At 38.2% G+C, this 25,455-nt stretch overlaps 1 protein-coding gene across 3 annotated transcripts in view; it reads right to left on the reverse strand.

Annotated features, from left to right (window-relative positions):
• Window positions 1-1,327: 1,327 nt before the first annotated feature.
• The window catches only part of IGF1 (insulin like growth factor 1), a 76,952-nt gene continuing 52,824 nt past the window's right edge, over window positions 1,328-25,455 (reverse strand). Inside the window, exons 3-5 of one of the 3 annotated variants that reach the window (XM_019795530.2) lie at window positions 23,377-23,558; window positions 21,833-21,884; window positions 1,328-7,680 (exon numbers count right to left, since the gene is read on the reverse strand). In XM_019795530.2, the coding sequence (XP_019651089.1) occupies window positions 7,655-7,680; window positions 21,833-21,884; window positions 23,377-23,558 (260 nt within the window). In that variant the 3' untranslated portion in view covers window positions 1,328-7,654. Of the gene's footprint in view, window positions 7,681-21,364; window positions 21,885-23,376; window positions 23,559-25,455 lie in introns of those variants that run through there. The other 2 variants (XM_002915454.4, XM_011220037.3) reach the window with 2 other exon arrangements.

Raw genomic sequence — 25,455 nt, forward strand, 5'->3', positions numbered from 1 at the left:
TGACTGACCTATAGTAAGTGCTCAACACACATGAATATTATTTTTATTTTATTTTATTTGTTTTTTTGGGGGAAGGGGCAGAAGGAGAAGGAGAGAGATTCTTAAGCAGGATCCATGCCCAGCATGAAGCGGGACGTGGGCTCAATCTCACAACCCTGAGATCAGGACCTGAGCTGAAACCAAGAGTCAGATGCTTAACTGCCTGAGCCATCCAGGTGCCCCCCTCCACCTCCGCAAGTTCTTTCTAAGGGAGAGGATGAAGTGTTGGATAGGAAGTGATTCCAGGGAGAGTTTGCTGAAGAGAGGAAGGAGTCTTACTAAAATGACAATAGGCACATGAACAGCCAGAAATTCCTTAATGGATTTTAGTTAGCAGTGATGCTTGACATTAACAGCCAATTTCTGCCATGTGCTTACTTGCCTCCCACTTCATCATCCCCAAAACCTTTAGTGAGAGCCTGTACCCAGATTAGCCTAGTGTGAATGAAGGGGGAAAAGTATTGTCTAAGGAGAGAAGCAATGCAGTTAGAAGCTCATGGCCATAGGCAGCAGGATGTTGAGCACAAATAGGACAAGGAGGTTGGGAGCATAGGGTTAAAGAGAGCTGGGGAAACTCTGTGGGAGTGAGGGGAGTCAGGGTGAACTGCACGCGGGAAAATAATAAACTGGTATTGCTAGTAGTTCCTTAAAATCAAGTACAAGCCTCCTGAGCCTTTTTTTTTTTTTTTTTTTTACATCTAGGTAACTTTCCAAATAGTTTATGGAAGTTTTAAGAAAAGGAAAATAGAATGAGATACTTTCAAACAAAAAGAGGGAAATTACTTATCTTTCTACCTTGTGCTTCTAGAAATGCTGTTGTGAGTTTGATATGCAATAAAGATTTAGAAAGATTTGTTGAAATAAAAACTCGATGCTAAGAGCCCACAATTTTAATCTCACAATATGGGTGAATATTGAATGTTACTTGTATATTATGTGCCCTATTTGATAGAAAATCTTGTCCCAGACCCTTTGTGTCATGGATTATAACTCACTGTTGGGTTACAGTGAGTGGGGTCAGTTGATTACACCTGCTTTATTTTTAATGCATATATCGTACAATTCATACATCTTTTACATAGTTTGTACAAGCTCTTTGAAACATTTATTTTTAAATATAATCTGTAAATTCTATAAGATATCTCCATTCTGGTGTATGATTAGTTTTATTTTTCCGGGTAAGTTTTCTTGTTTATTTGTTGCAGTGACCTTAACTAATAAAAATGCTACATAACAATAGAATTCTTAAGGAATGACACATTACACCAACATTGTCCAAAAGAACTAGTTAATCAAACATGATTAATTTTAATGTAGTTACTAAAGAAAGATATATCATTTTATTATGACGCTCTAGCCATACATTTTTCCAAATATGCTTACTTAACAGTAAATGTAAGATAATGATTCAGTTAGTTACAGTTTTAGAAGTCATTAGGATTGATATTCCTCTGCCATAAATGAATAATGATTTCAAATACAATCAGAGTTAATTTAATAAAAAATATGCTTTTGAACTAAGACAGATATAACGAATGACCAATCATTATTTCCGGTTTCAAAGTAGCAGGGAAAAATTCAGTGTCTCTAAGTGCACTTATCACACTTGGCCTGTAAGTGTGATAAAACCATACGAAGCAAAACACATGATGTAATCCCAGTTCTCATAGTTCATTAACTCTCTCAGTAACAAGAGATCTGACATGGTATTTGGGGCCTTTATGTAAACTGAATACAAGCTGCATGGTGTTTGAAAGTTTTTAATATTTTGAACAGACATTTTAATGATACACAGACACAGATAAGAGATGTGAGTAGACAGTTCAAGGTTTCAGAGTCCCTCCTGCAGTGTGTTTAGCAGCAGGTACAAGATAAATATCCAAACAAAATCAGATTAAGGGATTAAAAGAAGTGACTTTGCTCTGGGTAGGTAAATGGGGCCAGTGGGTAACTTGGAAGGGATTTTTGACTATTGTTTTTATTTTTCCTACTTTTACATCAGTGCATTTTGGGCAAAAGAAAATGAATAATGTTTACTTTTAGGATGCCCTAGGCCTGGGCAATTAAACAAAAGACAGATTCTAAGGCTTGCAAAAGGTCATTCTGAAGGTTTCAGGTGATTTAGCAGGGATTAAGTAGGAGAAACTATCTCCATCTTAACTCACATTTCAATTGGGCAGTAACATTTGGACTTTTGTGTTCCCCTTTTAAAATTAACACTTTTTTTTCCTTCAAAGACCCTAACAATGACAGCTGAAGAATGGGGAGATAGAGGGACCATGTTTAAGATCAATGTATAATAAATTAGGAGGGACATTGTGGAATTTTTTTTTAAAAGGTCCCTTTAGTTCTAGGGTGTCAGCTTGGTCACCCTCTATAAAATTTTGAGGCAAATACCAAATGAATAAGGACTGGGAGGAATGGAGACAGTTTCAAAAATTCCCTGGGCCTCTGTCTTATCTATGAGAGGTTTCCCAAAAAAAGTATTGTTCTAGATAGTACTTGGTTATTTCAATTGGTATCTTTATCCTGTACCATATGCACTTTAAAGCTTCAGACAGTCCTCTCATCTCCTTTTTTTTTTTCCAATAGAAATCACACAAAGAAGATATCTATGTATCAGTTTCTAACACCTAACAGGAAAGTCTTTTAGAATATTAAAATAGCAATAAGCAAATATGTACTATAGGATTAAACACTAGCATTGAAACAAATAAAAAACAAAGAATCAACAAAATTTTCTTCTTGTTTTTGCCCCTTCATATTCTGAACTTCATGATCATTGCGAGAGAGGGGCATAAAGAATTACAATTCTTCTATTAAAATTTTTTAAATAAATGATGCCATAATGGATAAATCAGATTTATCTTTTGAAAACATTGGTACGAAAGCCCAGGTGATTTGAGTGGGAATGCTCTTTCTTATGAAGAGAGCCAAACAGGATCTGTCTCTAATAAATTAGTACACTCTTTTAAGATTAAAAAATAGCAAAAACATTTTAAATAGTCTGATTATAGCTTCAACAAGTCAAACATACACTTCTATCTAGCCTATAGTTTTAAAGAGTCTATGTGGGTTTAACTTATCATCCCTCATTCCAATATAAAAAAAGAAGAAAGAACCAAGTCATTTTGAACATTAAGATATTCATAAAGACTGTATAAAGTAAAAAACAAAAACAAAAAAACCCCAAAAACAAAAACAAACAAAAAAATCTTCACAGATTGTTAGCCATCTCTTTCAACGATTTCTCATAAATTCTTCTCTTTCCTTATCAGTAGATAACCCCCATCTCATAAGGAAATACTTTCCATCACTTCCCAATGAGATCAGTGATTGCTTTTTATGAGAGCTACTGCTCTTTGAGATGTTTAGATGAAGGGTGAGTATCTTCTATAAACCAGTAAATGCCAAAGAATGACTTAAGGGGGATGTGGCAGAAGCTATTTTTAGCAGATTTAATCTATGCATTTTTTTCTCTTTGTTTTTATTTTCTCCCCTTGCTGAATATCTGTTTTAGAGCAGAGGGCACAAAAATCAATAAGTAACTTTATCATGTTTTGTTCTGCCAGTTGCCTATAAGGTCTTTTTTTTTCCCCATGTATACTCTATGCTCTTGATCGAGGTGTTCCGATTGGATAACTTAGTATTGCTAATTTTGCCGAGTTTGAGAGCCAGCGAAAAACAGAGCCTTCTAACTTTACAAAAATTCCATCTTCTGTCCCTACACCCCCAAACTCACAATTTGGTGAACAGTACACTACTTGTGAGTGATAAAAAGTTGAAAGGTGGTGGTGACTAGACCTCATGCTATTTTATTAAGCCATCTATCTATAGAATTGTTGTTTTCATACTTTAAAAAAATATGTCTATGCTTTCTTTTTTTCTTTTTTTTCTTTTTTTTTTTTTTTTTTTTTAGTCAAGTACTTTCTTAAAGAAACAATAGCACCACATTGGCATAGCTGGCCAAACAATAAATGGGAAAGCAAAATGTGCTACATCTTTCATTTAAGCAGTCTCCCAAGTGCATAAACTAGGAACAGAAACCCTGGAGCCACAGTGCATGAGATGGTTTCATCTACACAAACATTGACATTCCAAGGAGGGGATGGATTCTCAAGGGAGGCCAGGCATTTTTTTTTTTCCCAATAAGCTTTTTCAAGGAAGTGATTTCTTCTCAGTATTCCACTGGACTCTTAGATTGTGTGCATGTGTGCACGTGCACGTGCATGCATGGGGGAGTGTTACAAGTTTTTCTTTATTTCTAGAAGAGTGGATTCTGATGGAAGGATACCTTAACTTTTTCAGTGGAGCCTCCTCATCTTAAAGTGTTCAAAAGATACTGTTAAATTATTTGGGAGAACTGGGAACAGAAATTTGTTCCAGGTATTCAGTATTGTCAGTTAAAATAGAACTAAGCTTGTAAGCTGAAAGCTCATGCTTACTGATATTTATAAGCTATTTCATAAACATTTTGAAATTGCCTCATTTGAAAAATCCAAAGCAAAGCTTATAAAAGTTTTGAGATGTGAAGTTTTAGGTGCTCCTTTTTATCGATCCCGGGTCATTCTGCGGCAGTGTGGAGATCAACTGACTTTTGAAGTTTTACATTGATTTGTCTTCTAGTTTTATTTAATTTAAAAATAGGACAGTGAGTTAGTAAAATTAGTTAATTTTTAATTCATTGACTTATGATACAGTTGGAGAGAATTATGTGTCAGAAAAAATTAAGAAAGATATGGTATTGCATATTTAAGCTTTCCTCACTAGGGTAGTTTTGGCTGTGAATAGAATTATTAAGTGAATCAAATAAGTCATAGACACTCTTAGAATTGCCATATCCAACTGCATCTGGAAACCCATAGGTCTGCAGAGGATTGCATGTAACGTGTTGCTGGGAGACAGTAATTTTAAAAGGTATACATGAAGAACAAGAAATAAGAACCAGAAGTGCCATTTTGGGAAGAGAGGTCCAGCATCTAAATCCACAGAACACGTCTGTTTGAAAACAGATAAAGGGTAAAAATGACTTCCAGTTTCTTTTACATTTGTCTATAGTGATCACGACATTGCTCAGCATGTCAGAGGTGCTCAATTCAAGTAATGCTGAGGGTCTGAGGATTTAAGCGCTTATTGGCTTAGCAGGGGTACCCACTATATAGGGCTTCTTTTTGCATATATTTGAAGATCCAGGAAGTCTTAGACTTTTTCTCGTTTTTGAACCTTGAGGTGAACCAGTGGGAAGAAAACTAGTGGGAAGAAAAGAGATGCTATTTTTGTTTTCCATGTACAATTTTCAAGAATAAAGAAATATAATTTGCATGAAGTAATCAAGCCTTGTTGCTTTTCACCAAAAAGTTTGAAGGCAGATAAAAACATCTGAATGATGGATGATTCATTTTTCTAATAAGAAAATCTTAATATGTAGATGAGAAACGTTTTCTAGGTCACCATGGGCCTGTCCTTACTGTTGGATTTTCCTGATATCAGTTGAATGGATAAGGTGCACCTGCAGAGGGCCAGAGGTCACTCTTGTAAGCAGACATAAAGGAAAATTTCTAGTTCTAAAGGAAAATTTTGCCTCTCCACTAGCAACTCTAGTCAAATATATTTTAACAAAATTTTTTTTAAAAAGTATATATAAATATAGCTAAGGATGAGAGCAAAATTTATTGAAGAAAGTGATTTTGTGATTTTTTTAGAATTAGATATTATTTCAATATTTGAAATCTTAAGCCATTTTTTTAGATTGCCCAAAGAGAAGGAATAGCTAGCTATATTGTTTAAAATGAATAGAGTATCATTTATAATATTACAAGAAGTATTACTAGATTACTAGTAACTGCCTGGAAGAGTCAATGAGTGCTAAGATGGAGTAGTCGCTCTTTCACCGGTGGAAGTCTTTTCGTTTTTCTTTTTTTCTTTTCCTTTCTCTCTTTGCACTTTGTATTCATAAATCCTAATGCAGAATTCAGATCAAATTGTAAATCAGATATTTCTAACTTACTTTGAGAGGGTTTTAAAAGAGATGGAGCTGGCAGCTTTTAACAACCAGGATAGTTGGATAGTTTGTGGGGTAGCTTCATTGACAAGAATTAGCATGTCAGAAACATTCAGCTGATCAGTTTCCTAGCTATGCCGTGAATGGGTTGTTTCTACAATTTGTTGCATCCCAGCAACTGAAGGACTCTGACCTTGTACCCTTATAGCAACCCAGGATAAAATCTGGAGCTTTATCTTTGTAATCTTCATACCACCCCTGTGAGGTAGGTAGATGGCGTATTACCCCCATTTTGTAGATGAGGAAACTGAGGCACAGAGAGGTGAAGTGACTTGCCCAAGTCACACAGTGGTGAGTCCATGACAGAGTCAGCAGATGTTTGTTACTTCAGTGAGAAATAGAAGCCAGGACTGTTAAATTCCTAGCCTTCTGTTTTTTCCACTCCTCTCTGGACTCCCCAATCAAATTTACATTAGCGGACTTTGTGTCTTAAGTTTTTCTTGGAAGGCATAATTGGGGGAATTTTGCCTTCTTTCCCAAATGGATGGATTTTTAGTACCCTTCCCCTTTGTGTCATCTTCGGCTCCAGGTTTCTTTTGTTTTGCTTTCACCTTTTACCGTTTTGGCCAGACTCTTTCATATAACAAACTACAAAATAGCACCATTGTACTAAAAAACAGAGTTTTACATACTGTTTGTGATATATCCTGTATTCTTGATATGCTAAATTTACATAGTGCTCTATATGGAAAAAATAAAAAGAGAGAAGTTACTAATCAGGTTGCACACTAACTCATCATTTGAAGGAACTGTTGGGAGTTTGAGACTTTCTATGCTTAAAACACATGCCTGAAAATGATTGGCCTCAAAATTGCAACTACTTGCATTTTTTTAGCAAGATGTGGAAAAATAAAGCTTTGTGTCTAAAATAAATGCAACCAACTTATATTTGGTACAAATGCCACAGATGGAACTTTTGGGTTAAAATCTTTTGGGTGTGCTACTTGACTGCTTGTTGCTGCTCTTGAGGAGGCCAAATTTGGCAAATATAAAGATGATGAAGTGGGGGAGGGGTAGTGATAGACAAACAAGATTATCAGACACTGTAAAACAAATGGCCTGTGTTGCGTAGAAAGAAGTGCAAATTAAAAAAAAAAAAAAAAGAATAAACCACTTAGACAAGACTGCTGAATGAATGGCTCCAGCAGTCAAGACTCAGAAACAAATTTAGTGCAACTGGATCTATACAACGCCCATGCATTTGTGGCTCTTGAGAGGCAGGGACTAAGATATATTTATATATATATATATTTTTCTCTATAGAACATTATTGATAAAGGATCAACAGCAATCTACCAACTCCAGGACCATTTTTGCAAGGTGCAAAGCTTTTAACAATTACTCCTAAAGACGATGTTGGAATGTTTACTTGCGTATTTCATTGGGGGGGAATGCCCATCTTTTGAAATGTTACCAAACTTATTTTTTTTGGTGGGTCTTCTGGTGTTTATCAGGTAACTCCTACAGAGCAAACGATCCTGCCGGTGACATGCCATTCTTCACAATTCAGGAAGGTCTTCCTACATTCTGTAGTTCTTGTTTCCTGCACTCCCTCTACTTGCGTTCTTCAAATGTACTTCCTAAAAATAAGGGAGAAAAAGTGACATTAACTTGATGAAGTTTTACGTACCCTACCCATCTATTTCTAACACTGGGTCTCCACCTTTCATATTTGATGACTCATCAGTCAATCTCACAGAGAGCTTGGGCCCATTTTTTTCTAAGAAAGAAGTATGTAAGTAGATAGGCCTTTAGTTTTTAGTTTAGTCAAACTTTACTCAGGCTACTTTTATGTGTCCCTGGTGTCATGGGGACTACAAATTGTTTTATAATCACATAGAAGTATGTTTCTATTCATCTGCCGCTATCACAGATTTGTTGACTGGAAGGAGACTCTGAAAAATCCAGAATTCTGGCCTGTGGCATCTTTTCCTACTAAGAGGAAAAAAAAAAAGAAAGGAACACACTCTGGGATCATCCTCTGCTGTTTTATTGCATTTTATTCTCGTTTAATTTTTGTAAAAAGGAGACATTTTTCATTTTTTTCTTTTTCTCCTACAGAGAGAGGGAGAGTTTTAGAAGTAGAGGATTGGGAAGTTTTATAATTGACTTAGAATCTGTAAAATCACAGATGTACTGAGCTGGTTTCAAATCCCGACTCTTTCAGTTTTAGTTACGTGAACTTGTGCAAGTGGCAATCTCTTGTGCCTCAATTTCATTTATAAACTAGCATAATAATAGTTCCTACCTTGTAGGATTAAGAATTAAAGAATTAGTACGTAAAAAGACTTATAATAGGTCTGGCACATGGTAAACACTACCTAAATATTAGCTATTTATTATTATTATTATTTACTCACAATTATTTCATCTTCATTGGAAACCATTCCTGGACTAAAAACCCTGGGTTCCTTGCTTTGGTGCTACCATTCACTTATTAGCAAACAATACTGTTATCCAAGGTATACTGAGTTTTGCTTAGAATAGAAGCCTTATATAGTAGAGACCCGTCTGTCTGTTCACTGTTATATCCTTGTGTCCAAAACAATGCCTGGAATATTGCAGTTGCTCAATAAAAAGCTATAGAATGAATTAAATGACTATAATGGGCCCTGTAATAATGTGTAGAATCAAGTCATTATACTTTTCCTATAGTTATTATTATTATTTTTTAAAGATTTTATTTATTTATTTGGCAGAGATAGAGACAGCCAGCGAGAGAGGGAACACAAGCAGGGGAAGTGGGAGAGGAAGAAGCAGGCTCATGGCAGAGGAACCTGATGTGGGGCTCGATCCCATAACGCCGGGATCACGCCCTGAGCCGAAGGCAGACGCTTAACCGCTGTGCCACCCAGGCGCCCCTATAGCTATTATTTTATCCTTGAATATATTAAAATAGTAAAGTTTATTATACAAATAAGAAGATGTGGATTAAATCTGGGAGGAAATGGCATCTGCACACATAAACATAAGGTGCTTTTTTTCTCTTGGTTTCACCTCTAGCCAGGAGGACCTTAGAGGAGGACATAATGAATCATTATTGGTACAGAATGAGTTTCAAGAATCCATAATATCCCTTTTTCCCAGAACATGTTTTCATCATGACGAAAAAGAAGAGTTCTCTCTATGGTGTCTGGAATCTCCAAATTCTTCCTTCTGGCTAAGGTAATGAACTCTTAACCCAGTCATTCTTAGGAACTTATAGGTCATTGTAAGGGACTTTGAAAATTGTTCAGATGTGAGACCTGCAGTGCGTGAGAAGCTGGGACAGAATTGATTACCATCCCTGGAAATAGTACCTATTGGCTAAGGCCCATGGGGATTTGGTAATTTTTCTTACATATAATTTTCAGCTCTACCTGGAATGTTAGAGCTATCATCAAGTCCTTCAAAAAAGCTAGTTAGCACTTTGTAAGTTGATGGTCAATATCCTGTACTGACTAAATAGAAGGAAGATAGTGTCATTGTATAAATACGTTTATTAAAATAACTAGCTCAGTGACCATTGAAAACTTGTGGGAAGAAGTTTGGCATTTGTATAGGATAGCTTGAAATGCATCTGTTAAAAATCTTGGCACTTTCCCCCCAGATACCACAGAAATTTACCAAGTCCAGTTAATATGCCTTTGTTGTTATACAAAGCAACCACTGTTAAGTTACCAGTAAATTTAAATTCCTAATCTTACACGTTATTCTGCATTTTTAAAGGGGTTCTCCCGAAAGATGGAAGAAAAACAAATGGTTCTACAGAGTTGGATCACTATTGTCCCGAACTCCTTGAAACATTTCTGTTTAGTATGCAATGGACACTGCAGATCATATGTGGCTCATCAAAACCCTCAAATGGCTATTATTAAGGATGCCACCTCTCTACCAAACTACTAATCAAATTAAATAACAGTTCTAAAAATATGCTAATTTGAGGTTGCCCTGTTTTCTCTTTAACAGGCATACCAGCTTAGAAAAAGAAGATTTTAAGAATCTGGATAATGACCACACTAGGAAATATGCTCAAGAATGAAATAGTAACAAATCAAAAGATGAGGTGTTTAATCTCCAGTCTTTCTCTCAAGCCAAATTAATCCCAGATTTACAGAAGAAAAATTTCAGGTATCTTCTATATGTCTGTCCCTCTTCAAATTCGTGAGGGCTGTGGCAAAAAGGATTGAGGTTAGCTTGGTCAACCATATGGATCTTATCCTTTTCCCCAACAGAGAGATTCTTCTTCTTTTCTCTCATAGTAGAGGTGTAAAGTGTCAGTCTGAGCACAGGGATCCTCTGGCCTATTTCTTCTGGATCTGTTTCGGCCTTGCAGCAAAGCCATGGGCAGAAACTCACTTGAGTAGAGCAGACACTGCTCCAAGTAGCATGGTTCCCAAGCACACTCGTGTAAGGTGGAGGCCATTCAAAACCAGCTGGGATGTTGTCTGGTTTGCATTTGGCTCTCTTCCCAGGCTCTCACATGTGACTTCTTTGTTGCAGACAATGACAGTGACAAAACAAAAGCACTCAGGGATTATGTCTCAGTCGCATCTGTTGCTTTGCTCATTGTCTTAATTTAATTATGCTAGCCACCCTTGACAATGGGCAGCAAGTGGAGGCATGTTAGAAGCAGCCGGAGCTGGCACCCACCTTCAATGCACTTCTTAAAGGGTTATGAAACTGTCCCACATGCAGCCAGGCAAAAACTTTTCACTTCAGCAGCTTGTCCAAGACAAACAAACCAGCAGAAACTGTTTCTAGTATGCAACTAGATAGATTTTTGAAAGGAAAGCAGTAGTGAGTAAATACTGTTTCCTATTGACACCAGGGAAAGTAAGATGATTTAAAAAAAAAAAAAGAGTGTTGCTCCTTTAGCTCACTCAGGTTGGTTGAGAAAATTTATCACTCTGAGGGAAATGTTAACCAACTCATCAGGGAATAAGTTTCAGAACATCTTAATTTGTGATATACATTATAAAACATTGTGTGCCATACACAGATATTTAGGAAGCTGGAAAATGCCTGAATTATTATATGACATTCACATTTTGCCATTGTCTCTTGGCTCTTATCCTAGCTCCTGGCTTTACAAAGGAAAGCAATCCACAAACTTTTTGATTAAAAAGATCACTGAGAGCTAATAACAATGGCAGTAACAATAACCTTGATTAACATTTGCAGACACTTTATAGTTTACATGTTAATCTCCAGTAAGGTGATATTATTTGGATCAGTCTTATTTATAACCTAAGGCTTGCTAAGATTTGGTGACTTGCTTGAGGTCATGTAAGAACAAACTGATAGACCAAGGACTAATAATTAGACAATTTATTATTTTAATAAACTACTTCTATCCCTCAGGGCTGGGCACTATATTATATATGTTAATTGGACATATTTTTCTTATTTAATTCTCCTAGTTCTCTTGGGGATGGATACTATGTCTTGCTCATTTTACCATTAAGGAATCTGAAGCTTAGAAAAGCTAAACAACATGCCTAATTTCTTATAAGGAAGACGTGACTATGGTTGGGATTTGTGCCAGTTTCTTCTGATTCTTGAGCTCACCAGTTAGCCAATCTACCATATTGCTCCCCCAAAAGATAAAACATTATTGGGTGCTTCATGGTCCAAATATCTTTCCAATAATAATAATTGACAATGTTATAAACTGCCCATAATCCCAGATGGTGGTATATGCTTGTTTAGAGGGTAAGGCAAGCTAAACTACGGAGGGGTACCGTCACTTACCACAAGAGTGAGCTGGGCCCCATTTATATTATTATTGATAGGAATCTAGTAGCACAGTATTCATTTAGGAAAAGCTAACTCTGTGGATATTATAAGCCCTTCTTTTTGCCCCACCTATCTTTATGAGATTTTGCCTGAGAAACAGTATCTAAAAGAAGGATGATAATAGTCTCTTTAAATTTCAGAGAGGAAGCAGTGATGTTTTCAATAGACTATGTTTCCATCTCAACTACTCCAAACAAGTAAGTATTGTATGACATAAAATCTAAGAAAAGCCTGGCATCCTATAAGAAATACTGAGAAAATACTGTCCAGCATGGAATATTAGCAGCCTATTGTATAGCATAAAGTCCTAACGCAGCATTGACCTTCTCCTAAAAAGGGCAAAATGGGGGGAAAAAGAGGAACAGATAACTGGGAAGATCGCCCAGATATCAGCTCTTTAACTGTTGAAAAGGATGTGCTCTAGCTATTCTCCTGGTTTGGCCTGGAGACACATGAAATTGTGGAGGACAATTTAGATGTTTCTGTATCAACTTTGATATCTCTTTACTTCAGGGAATCACAAGTTCAAATTCCAAGAGAGTTGGGTCAGCCTTTCATCTCTGGGAGCCAAGAGAGTAAGTGTCATGTGATCTACTCAGTGCTTTGGGATGTGACTTTTAAAACCAAAGGACAAAGGTGCACATTTCAAGAGACTTGTGCTCCTGGTGGGATGGTTGCCTTTGTAACAAAGTAAAAGGTATACAGATTGGGCATAATGTCAGTCTGCTCAGCCTCTTCTTTTTTTTCTGGAAATTACCTCATCCTACCTTTTCTGTCATTATGGTGGGAATGGTCATTTTTTCCAGTATTACCCTTTTCTCTGGCCATGGTCAATGGCCCAGAGCTGGCACTTTCCCAATGCCAAGACTGACTATGGTGGGGATACAAGGTAGACCCATTCCTGAGAAACACAAGATTCTTTTATTGGCAAACTTTTGGTTCAAGGACTCCCCAGTGGCTTTTCTGAACATTTCCTTAGACTCTACAGCAGTCTAAGACATTTCCACCTAACACTCTCTCCCCCTGCCCTTCTCCTTCACTTAGGGTCAGACGTGCATTGTGTTCTGATGGTTTGCCCAGGCTTCCCGGTTCCTCCCCTATTTCACACAGGTATTTCCCCTAATAAAATCCTGCTTATTTAACTCAGTTTCATCTCTGTTTCCTCAAAGACCTGGGCTTACAAACCTGGTTTGGATCCCACCTCCCCACACAGGAATTAAGGGACCTTGAGAATCATCACATTGTTCTCTCCTCTGTTTCTTCTTCTGTAAAATGAAAGGGTTGGGTAAGAGCACCCACCTCATAAAGTTGTTATGAGCGCAGGTGATCACCCTCACACATTTACCTGGCACAGTTGTGTGTGAGAGAGCCTATTCTTTTAAGGGCCCTTGATTTTGATCCATTTTATGAACTCATTTATTAGCAACATCAGTCTGCTCAGGCTTCGGTGCTATCGGAGTCCACTCTGCCTCTATCTTTGTTAAAGCATTGATGTGCTGTAGAGTAAATTATGTCCGTGTTTATTTCCCCACTAAAAAGTAAGTTCCTTGAGGGCAGGCAACATGTTTCCTTCACCTCTGTTTCCTCCCCAGAGGCATGGTGCTTCAAGCAAACATAGCAAACCAGGAAAAGCTTGCAGAATTGTTTAAACTTTTCTATAGAAGTAGTAGAATAGAGTTTAAATAGCAACCCTGGCATGGCTTCCTACTTCCTGCTGTGCTCTTTATGGGGACAAATAGCACAGAGCCCCCTCCTGTTTTGGAACTTAAAATTGGTGGGTTGTGGTACAAGAAGTATCAATGAAAAAATGCCAAAGAGTGAGGGCAGTGCATGGTTAACACACTAGAGTCCATCTTGAGTTTAGATTCTGGTCTGGCCACTTGTTAGAGCAAGACCTTGGCAAGACATTTAGCCGTACTCAGCCCAAGTTTTTAAATCTGTATAATGGGGATAATTTTAGTATTTACCCTATAGACTAATGGTAAAGATTAACTGAAATAATTCACTATAATCCTTTCCACAGGGTATGTGCTTAATAAATACCACCTATTCTTACTGGCCACTGCCCTTCTTATAGTTACTGTTGTCAAAGCACATCCCATAGGTGGGTGTTGCCTTTCCCTGGCTGGAGAAAGGGGATCTACTTACTAAGTGCTCAGAGCTCCCTTGAATGCTGGGATAGCAGATATATACCTTTTTTTTCTAGAGACTGGTGCATCCCTAGGAATCCCTAGGATTTAGGGAATTTATATTTGTCCCATAATTATTCATGGATTATCCAGATTTAGCAACTTTCTTACTCTTCAAAGGATACCACCTGACTCTATTTCAAATATTTCTGTCTGTGATGTAAGAAATCACTACCAAATTGTTTAAAAGCCTGGAAAAAAAAAAGAAAAGGAAAAAAGTGCTGAAGGGTATTTTCCCTTGTTGGCAAGAAGTATTTACGTTGCCTTTAATAGTCTTGAAGGATGTTGTAAAACACTTCAGGGTTCAGACTGCTTAGACTGTTGATTTTATGGGCAGCTTGTTTAGTTAGCTGTTTGTGTTTGTGTTACATTTTTAAATTAAAAAAAAAAGTTTAAGCACACTATCTTTCCCAGAGGGAGTTGATTTTGGAATTGCTGAAAGGTTCAAATGTTGTGGTATTTTAAAAAGTGAAACACCACATTCTAGCAATTTCACTGATATGTGCTAAAGATTCAGCACATTTTTACCTAAAAACTGGATTTGATTATTTTTTTTTCCTCAAGCCTCCAAAATGCCATACATCTGACATACAACTTATGCTGGAGTACTTAAAGTAGTGTATGAAGTGATTTATATTGCCATATTCTGAGGAGACGTGAGGCCCAGGGTTGTACCTTTTGGTGTCATTTCAACACCATAGTGATGAGTTCACAGGATCCGTAGGAAAGGGTGTTGCCCTCCTCCACTCATTCTTTGTGTGTGTGACACATCTGGGCAGAACACTCAAATGCTGTGTTCTAAATTTTCCTCCTCGCTGAATTGAGAGAAATTTTGGAAGTTTGGAAGGCTTGTCTGAACTTTTAGGATGAACAAAATAACACTATGACAAGTTAAAGTGATTTGCATCTGTTTGAGGTTGATGGGAGCCTTTCAGCATATAAAAGTAAACACGCATGGTGCCAGCGGAGCTTTTCCAAGACAGAAAATGGCGCAAGAACAATTCATGCGTGTATACAGTTTTTAGAAATCAGAATTGCTTCATTGTGCCAAAATCACTTCTACCCTTATCCTAATATTCATTTGAAGAAGGAAATAAATGTCATTATTTACAGAAAGACAAACCAGAGCACCCAACAGTGGCCTAAGTCAACTGATACTGATAAAGTAACAGTAATAATGCTATGTATCTAATTGATTCATCTATAGTTTTCTTATTTTCTAGTCCTGCAACGCCTCATAGAGCTATTCAAGCATGCCACATTCACACCATGATATAAATATTGCATATTCCCAACTCTACAACAGTCAACTGATTAGGAATCCTTACCCAACCCGCAACCTGCCACAGTCTTGCACCTAATCATTTGGAATTTTTGTCTTGCCATAATTGTTATTTATAGCTGTGAAAAGAGCACATCATATTTTCACAGATGGCAGGGATGGTTGGTCTTTGATTACTTGACATCCTGGAGCTGGCCAGACAGAAAGCCCCATACAAGCATTTATATATTTTACACAGAATTTTATGAAAACTTTTGGCATAAGAATCCCATCTTAGAAGACTGGGCCACTTGGTCAGTTTGGGTTTGTTGTAAAATCTCTTGGTCTCTCAGTGGGAACTTTGGAATTATTTTACCAGACAGGAGAACTACCATCATGCTCAGTCTTTCATAGGTCTTGCTCTTAACATCCCAACTTCCTATGGAAATCCTGACCCTACTAGTTAGAGAAGCCAGGGACAATGGTATAAACCATTGCCACCTTCTTTCCAGAGTGACAGTGATACATGCTTACTCAAATAAATGTATGTACATTTATCTGATCCAATGGGAACAAAAGTGGATGCCAGAATGAATTGAGGAAGTTAGAGGTTTACAGTTGTGGAAAGGGAAAGTGGTGGAAAAGGCATTAGATAGTTTTTTTACCAAATAACCCCAATTTCTAATAGAAGTAAGTGTAGGGTATGCTGGAATGAAGACAGTCTGGATGCACTGAACTTTGTGCTGGGTCAAGAAAGATTCTGAAGTTGCAAATTGGTTCTATGTGAAAGTTTCTGTTTTCTGATCTACAGAGCCATTCTCTTTCTCTGTAGATCAGATTAGAAGTAGTTGAAATCCATGGATCCTTAGAAGATACAATAGAAAGAAAACCAATATCTTTCTGCCCCTTCAATAATGTTTCCTTTATTTCCTGAATAATATTTAATTTAAGACTAAACCTGGGCATTGGAGAAGACAAAGGAATAATGTGATTTCTTTTGAATGATTATTAGTTTTCACATAAGAATTTGCCTTCACTGAAAGAAAAGCCAAGAAACTGTATTTACCTATAATTTTGGAAAGTGATTCACCCCAAATCCCTAGTGGTTGCAACAATGTTAAAACATAAAACTATATAAACACACACACACACACACACACACACGGAGAAAGTAGAGAAAAGAATCCCTTTTTCCTCAAAACGGTTTTCTGTAGTTAATTACAGATTGTAAATCATCAGCAAGGACATTTAGAATTAAAATTAGTTGGATGGATTCTTATTTCTATCAAACTGCCTCTTTTCAAAAGAGTTATTTTCCTGACCAATGGGTCTTAGAACTGTAACCACATTAGCTAATAAAATAAAGATAGGAATTTTCCACAATGTTTTCTAGCTCTTGTTACTTATCTAGCAGTAGCCCATCAGATCTGTAATTGAGCTTCTTGTATATGGTGAGAACTTTCCTGGCTGCTCGCTAGAAGTACGAGATACGGACTCACAGGTCCATTGTCCCACGTCTTGCATAATTTTCCTGACGTCCTCAATTTCTATTTCTCTCTTTTTGAGTTTAAACATAAGTCAGTATTTCTAAATAATATCTTTTGGTTGCTGGGTAAAAGTGAGGTAGCACTAAAGGCATTAAGGAGTCCCATCAAAGATGAACCCCAAACATGTGGACATCAGGGAAAGGTGCTCAGATTTCATTTAGCGCCCTGAGGATGGAGAAACTGATTTTGACCTGGAAATTTAGTGGCCACTGAAGAACATTTGCTAACCTCTCCTGTTCCTTCTTTAAAAGTGTGCTTGTCTTGCTTAGGTCAATAAATACTGTCACTGGTTTTCATAGCAATTAGTAGCTAGGCTTTTAATCATTTTGATGAGCATATAACCTGACGAATTCTTCACTGAAAGAAAAGCCAAGAAATTGTATTTACCTATGATTTTGGAAAATGATTCACTCCAAATCCCTAACCTCATAAAAGGGCATTCTGCTTTGTCTAAAACAATTGACCTTCTAATTGCTACCAAAGACATCAACTTTAACTTCAAACTATCAACTTTGTTCTTGGATTAAAAGTCAGTTCCCTGTTACCTATTAAATAGTGAAAAAGTCTTATTCCCTTCAGACAGACAAGTAAAAGAATAGACCTCATCTTTCCCCATGGATGCTGATGGGCTTGAGAAATTGCAAAATGTATTACTTAGGAAAACATTATTTCCTGTTGGTTGTTGGTGGGAGGGTGGTCAAGGGGTGAGGGGAGGGGGGAGGGGCTCTTGGAGGATTCATTTTTTTGCCTCTTTTTCCATCCTTACATCCTAACAGCACGCACATTCGAAGCTGTATGAGGTTTTGTTTGTTTTCAAGAGTTGTTTGAAAGAAGATCAAATGCTTGTGAAAGGCACTGGATCGGCAGCCCTAGAAACTGAAATGTCCCGGAAGCTGTGTGAGCCCGGAAATATCCCACATTTCTATTTATTTTGGCAATTTTACTTAAAACTAGTAAGAGCTGGAGTTCATGCTACAATTAAATTTTCCTCAGGCACCATGAAATGAAAACACATATTACATTTGATTTTAACTGGTTGAGAAAAATGGTGGTTTTCTGAAAGTTCATTCTGTGACCTTGAAATAAAAGTTAACGGTTCCTCACATGGGAGAGTTGAGCTTCCGCTTACGTTGGAATTATTCATAGAACTGGGGTTCTCTGGGTTGGAAGGGCTCTTAGGTCACTGAGTTCCCTTCTATCATCTGCTCAAAACCCTGCTACCACCTCACCAAAAAGTGCTGGCAAGTTTGGCCTTAAAGGTTTTAGTGATACAAGACTCACTTCCACTTAGAGATCTATTTATTTTTCAAATTGCTCTAATTTTCATTTTTTTTAAAGATTTAATTTATTTATTTGACAGAGATAGAGACAGCCAGCGAGAGAGGGAACACAAGCAGGGGGAGTGGGAGAGGAAGAAGCAGGCTCATAGAGGAGGAGCCTGATGTGGGGCTTGATCCCATAACGCAGGGATCACGCCCTGAGCCAAAGGCAGGCGCTTAACTGCTATGCCACCCAGGCGCCCCTAAATGGCTCTAATTTTCAGAACTAGATAAAATAATATTAACTAAAACTCTAATAGTGATTACTATGTGCCAGGAACTATTTTAAGCAATATAATATGTATTTGTACATACACACTCACATACACATTTATATAGATATTATCTCAATAAATCCTCACAGCCATAGGAGGTAGATTCAAATAGTACCCTTGTTGGACAGATGAGAAAACCAAGGCACAGGTAAATGACATGATTTGCTCAAGGCCACACAACCAGTAAGTGAAAGTCAGGAATTGAACCCAGGCAGTGTGACTCTAGAGTCTGTATTCTTAACTGCTATGTTTTACTGCCTCTTCAATCTTTATAATTCTCCTATATAATCCGCCTAGTACAGAGGTTGGCACATTGTACGTGCTCAATCAAAATATCTTTTGACAATTTTATTTCAGGATCATGATTCCTTCCATCTTCCCATTAGTTTTACATACAGTCATCAATTTGCCTCAAGAAATGGTAGAAACAGAATTTTAAATGATTATTAATACTCTGCCCACTTCAAAAAAGCATCAAGGAGGGCAACAGTGCATAACATTCAGTATAAAGTACTACTCGACCAGTTACCACCTTTAGCAGTGGGACCTTGAACCATTTCAGTTTAAGCTCTAAAAGGAAGTTCCAAACATGCAATGCAAGGCTTGTGTCAGTGCAACTCCTTTGCCCTCCTTCGTTTTTTTTTCTCTGTCCTTGCAAGGACGAGAGGAATCATTTCATCTCAGCAATGCTACTTATTTTTATGGTCTGTCTTTCTCTACCGCTATTCAGCTACCTGTCTCACTTATTTGTCCATCTATTTCCTCCATCTATCCATCCATCCATCCATCCACCCACCCATCCATCTGGCATTATATGCCATGTATCACTAGGTACTTGGTATTGACACTAGGAAGGAGGAGATGGAAAGACAATAATAGGTTCTTCCTGTTTACTTAGTTCATATTATTTAGAAATCACATGTAGGCATTCAAGATGACTGCTTTAGAGTTGATAAAACCCATTCCAAAAAGAAGTGTATTTTAATCCACAGTGTGAGAGTTAAGCATTTTTTAACTAAAAAGTTCCATTTGTTTTTTTTTCTTTTAAAGTCTTTGCCTCACTTCTTTTGAATGAAGTTTATCATAGAGTATAATTATAGTTTCTCCAAAGCCTTGAGTCATAATTGACATTTACTTAGTCAACAATGAAATAGGGAAGAGATAATCCCCTAAGGAAACTTTCCATAGGACATGAATTGTTAATTCTTCCGTGGAACTTAAAGAACCATCTGTATTTGCAGGCTACTCTTAGGTGGTGGTCACGATAAACATCGGCTTATGCCTGAGGCTGGTCTCAAAGCATGGATATCTTAGTGGAAGAACTCAGCAACTCCTCAGTAAGGTGGCTGACTAGATGGGCTTTGGCACCAGCCTACCCTTGTCTATTCAGATAGGCCAGGCTTTTGCAACCACAGCAGGAGTGGCTTAGCTCCCATCTGGGGTTTGACATTTCTGACTGGACCTTTTCCTCCTGGGTTGAGCCTTGGGCATGGCCTTATATGTTTTATTATGTTATATTTATTATATATCCTGGGTTTTCATTGCACCATAAAGGAAGGATGATCCTGAAGTAGAAACGGCAGGGGCATGAAGGGCCAGGCGGAAAGGAGGTTCCTTTATACCATGACATCTTCAAAGTAGGTTACTTGGATGAAATGCTTCACATCTTAGTTTAGTCATCTTCTTACCCCAAGTGTCATCATTTGCTTGGCTGACTACTTCTCTCCTACACCCTCTCTCAGCTCTTATAATTCACAATTTGGATTCACAATCTTGAGACTTTTTGATTTATATCTATGAAGACTCTAAGCCTACTAGTTAAATCAAAGAAGCTGAAGGAGAAGATTTACAAGACCTAAATTCTGTATTCTACTAAGCTTTTTTTTTTTTTACCTTCAGGGAAATCCAGCCCTTTGCTGTCATTCATGCCCTTCCTTCTGGTGGAAAACTATTAAGTTAACGGAAGATTTCATGTGCCATATATTTCTGTCCTGTCTTTTCCTTTCAAAATGCTTTCTTAGTCCATGTTGATTATGTGCTCTTCTCTGCCAGCCAGAAGGAGGGCAGCTTAGAACTCAAGCATGCCTTTACCCTTTTATGGATCTCAGTATTCTTGTCTTTAAAATGAAGGGATTGAACCAATCAACTTCAGAGGCCTTTTGTCCTACTGTGTCCATGGAACAGAAACTTGCAGGATTTCACATCTGAAAACCTAGATTTGTGTGTTGTGTGTGTGTGCGTGCGAGCACACACGCACGCGCGTGTGTGTGTGTGACAGAGATAGACATACACACAGAGTTTTATAGGAGATAGAATTAGAAGGCAGTAATCAGACATCATAAATCTTCTGTTACGGGGTAAATTGTGTCTCTCTTCGGCCATTCATATGTTAAGGTTCTGTCTGTCAGTACCTAAAATGCAGTCCTATTTGGAGCTAGGGTATTTATTGAGGTAATTATGTTAAAATGAGGTTAACACCTTCATCTGAACTTCCAGCTTCCAGAAATGTGTGAAAATATCTGTTGCTTAAGCCACCCAGTCTGTGGTACATTGTTATGGAAGCCCAAGTAGACTAATACAACTAATATATCTTTTATATCTGATTCCAAAGTGCAAAAAAAGAAGGAAAGGTTCAATGACTCCTCTTGTAGGTTACCTCACTGGCCTCACAGGTCTTTAGGCAAATACTGAGTGCCCTTTGGCCTGAACCTGGACTTGACTAAGAAACCCAGCCTCCAATGACACTGCAGGAAAGGAAATCTGGGAACTTCTATGACACAATTCAGTCTTGCTGAGAATTTTGGGCTAATATTTAACTCTGGACATATATTGACATGGGCAATTCTTCTATAATAGCTTCACACAAAATTTTAAAATACATATAAAAGCCTTGATTTTTATCTTAATTCTTTTACTCTTACTTAATTGGGTTTTTTTGGGAGGGAGGGTAATGTGTCTTATTTGCCTCTTTTATAATTTGTGTTCTTTTTTTCATTCTTGCCACTGTATTTCTTTGGACTTCTTTGGGCATTACATTTCTCTTTTCCATTCTCTCCATGTTTGTTATCCACATTCTACAACAGGTTCCTTCTCCTTCCATCACATGCATTATCTAGCTCCACCAGGCCTACTGTTCTTCATTCCTCTATAGCACTTCCCACTTTTCTTTATCGCTGTCTGCTTCTCTCTCATCGTCCTTGCCTCTGTCTGCTTAGTCCTTCTCTCCTTCAGTTTCCTTTTTTTGCCTCTGTGTTCAGTTTCTAGCTCCAGTCTCCCTTCTCTGCTCTTTCTTCTTTCCTTTCATCTGCTGACTTGTTTCCGTCCCCACCTTCTGTTCCCCTCTTGGGCGTTTCTTTGGCCCACCTTTCCTTCTCCTCTGAGACTTCGTTTTCTTGGTGGTAGATGGGGGACGATACTGTAAACATCACAAAAAGAATTGCATTGATAACAGGTGGTTCCCTTGATGTGTCCCAGAAGACAGAGCCTTTGAGTCAGCCCAGAATGCCTGGGCTCCATGTGGTACATTAGACAGCATTGATGCTGGAGGGATGTCTAGGCCTCAGTCACAAGACCCAAACTTCTAGAACTCTGGGACTCATCTCTGACCCCCACCCCTTCCCCAGCTAGAAATTGTGAGGCACTGGGTCACCTGGGAAGAGAAAGAATTAACCTGCCTTTGTCCCCTCAAGCACACTTCTCAGCCACATTCACCTAAGTTACTTCTATGATGCTTGCTCCTTGACTTACCCACTGGCTACTATGTTCTCTGTGCGCCAGATTGTGCCCAAGCCCTTTCCATCATTCACGGTGGCTCCCTGGGGTCACCTCTCTGCTAAGTTCCCTGGTCCTCCTCCAGCCTTGGCTGCAAGTGTAGGACCAGGAAGCAGCACATGTGTCACTGTGAACTTCTTGGTTTTTCTTCTTATGCTTTCTGCACAATGCTAGTTTTGGTTCCAAAGAGTAAAACCACAGTTTTTTGTTTTTGTTTTTTGGTTTTGGTTTTTTTAACAGTGTCCCCAAGGAGACCTACTTGGGCTTTACTCTCCTTACCCACCCTTCTTCACTTTCTTTTTTCTCCTTCACTTACACCCTATTCTTCAGTTCTTATTCTTTCTACTTCAGGACTAAAATTTAATTACTTTTCATTTGTTCACTCATTTATTCACTCATTCAACAAAATTTATCAAGTGACTCATGCATTAGATCATTTATGTACTTTTGATTGCATAGACAGTAGTTCTAAGGTTTGTTTGAAGTCTAGGTCATAGAAAAAGACACCTACATATTTTGATCATTAAAAATTTCTAGGTATTCTTAGAGCCAAACAGAAATTTCTATGTTTAATGGGGTTTTTTAAAAATTAAGCTTGCCATTGAATGTGAATTTCAAATAGTTCCCATTTTAGCATATTTTCTTTCCTTGTACCTTTGCAGAATACCAGGACTTGAAAAGTTACATGCTTTTTTACTAATTACAATTATGGAAGGCATTAGCACTTGTCCAACAGTTACTTTGTGCAGGTTATGAAAAGAATTTCATGTGTATTTATTAATTCTTGAAATTACTTGATGTGGTAGGTATTATTATCCCAATTTTACTGATGAAACTAAGGTTTGGATAGGTTATGTTATTTGGCCAAAGGCTCTCAGCGAAGCTAGGACTTCAGTTTTGTCTGATACCAAAGCTCACATTTAGTGACTTTTCTCCATTTAGGTTGTCCAGAGCAGTGGAAAGAAGAATTTGCAATGTGGAGTGACTAAAGGGATGGACATCTGAGGTGAGAATGGTGCTTTTTTGACCTGTAAGCCAGGAGACTGTGAGACATAATTTCTGTTTGGCCTACCCACTAGGGATAAGATACCTCAATATCTTGAGGATGGTGGATCCCTCCCCACCAGCTGGTTTACCTTCTGAGCCTTGGGCATGTCGGTGTGGCGCTGGGCACGGACTGAGCGGGCGGACTTGGCAGGCTTGAGGGGTGCGCAGTACATCTCTAACCTCCTCAGATCACAGCTCCGGAAGCAGCACTCATCCACGATGCCTGTCTGAGGTGCCCTCCGACTGCTGGAGCCATACCCGGTGGGCTTGTCTATGCAAATCAAACACAGAGTGGCCTGGCTTTAGTGGGGAATCTGCTATCTTCACAGTTCCACCCAGCCCCTGAAGCCTCTCTTCTCCCCACACCTGGTCAACCTACACATCTCAGACTCTTACTGAAGCTTCCCCAACAATTCCTGACCCTACATATCCTTCTAGATTCCAGTGTGTCTCTGGACTCGGCCCCGCACTCCTTAGCACTAACTCATGCACCATGTATTTTATTTCTGTTAATTCTCTAGTTCTCAGAAACCTGTAGTCAAGGAACTTGTCTATGCTCAAACCTAGTTTTTCTTTATATATTCACTTCATTTGGAGGCTTCTAGGAATATTAATTAAAAGAAGATCATGTTTTAAGTTTTCTTCATCTTTTTAGCAAATCTGCATAGTTTTCATGTGCAGGATAGCTCAAGTTTTTGCTCTTTTGCTTAACTGCTTCCATTGTGACATCAGGTTGAGTACCAAAGGGGTTTTAAGTCTGGAAAGGGCTCCTCATTTTACTGATGTGGAAATTGAGACTCAGTCATTCATGCAGTAAGGAGTTGAATCAGGATTCGAACTCACATCTTTCCCTGCAGAGTTCAAGTGCCTCAGAGAGCCCAGAAGACCTGTTGTGTAACTATAGATAAGATATTTAAGCCTTCTGGGCCCAGTTTGCCCATCTGTAAAGTAGGTTTAATAATATCTTCCTTTTAAGGATTCTGTGAAGATTACATGAGATAATGTAAGAAATGTGCTTAGAACATCACCTGACATAAAGCAGATCCTAAATAAATGTTGGTTCACTTTCTCTGAGTACCCTTTTCCATGATCTTATATAATCTGTGAAGAAACAGCTTTAGTATTAAGTGCATCCAGAAGCCTTGGAACTTGGGATTGATAACAATACTAGTATGATGGGGCTTCCTCTCCTATCACCCTGGAGAGACCAGAACAATCAATTCTGTTTTCTTATAGAATAACTACTACACTGAGACAGAATGAACTAAATGTCCATCTTTCACGTGATTCTAACTGCCCAGAGGGCACATCATGAATCAAATTTCTTTTGATATTTGCAAATCAGTTAGACATCTTTTCTTCACAGGTAGGTTTTAGTTTAGTTTTATTTTGCATTGTTTTGATTCGGACACACTTTTTTGGCTCTAGAATTGAAAGAGAGGGCAAAACAAGCTTACATGAACTTGCCACAGGAACTTAAATGTACCTGAGTTCTTTGTAAACTTTTTGTTAAAGTAGAACTTCTGTTAAACCAAATCTTGCTTATATACCAATGGATAAAGCAGACAAAAGTGAAACTGCTCTGGCTCAGGCAAAGGCAGGGGGAACTGGATCTTGGCTTTCTCTCATCTCCCTTATCTCCCTTGAGAAGTGGGGGGCTTGGCCTTTTGCACTGATATCTAGTCTTCATGGAGGAAAATTTGTGAACCACTGATCTTGAGAAATCCAGCTAATCAATCTGGCATATGTTCATTCTTTATTCCCAACACAGAAGACAATGTTATATTTTAAATAAGGTCTTATATTTGTAAAATAATGACACCATTCTTCAGGATGGCATTTTGAAAGTCAAAATCCCCATGTATGTTTTGAACTCCCTAGTTAGGGAAGATCAGACCCATGGTAATGGCCTGCTACCAAACTAGTTTGGCTGCCTTGCTGCTTGAAGGGCCAACCGTTCGTGGCATCTTCTACAAACCCAAATGTTTTCCTGATGTTTGGCACAGGAGCCTGGGGATGCTTCCTCCCCGTAAGGCAGGTTTATTGTCATTCTTAGGGCAGCTGGGGGTAGTAACTCAGTGAGGGTTCATTTGTGGTCTCTTTGGGTGGGGTCTGCTTTCTCACTTAGGGGCGAACCCTGTGGGCGCCTCATGGTTGAGGGGTTTGGG

The sequence above is a fragment of the Ailuropoda melanoleuca genome, chromosome 15, assembly GCF_002007445.2.
Source record: "Ailuropoda melanoleuca isolate Jingjing chromosome 15, ASM200744v2, whole genome shotgun sequence".
Lineage (NCBI taxonomy): Eukaryota > Metazoa > Chordata > Mammalia > Carnivora > Ursidae > Ailuropoda > Ailuropoda melanoleuca.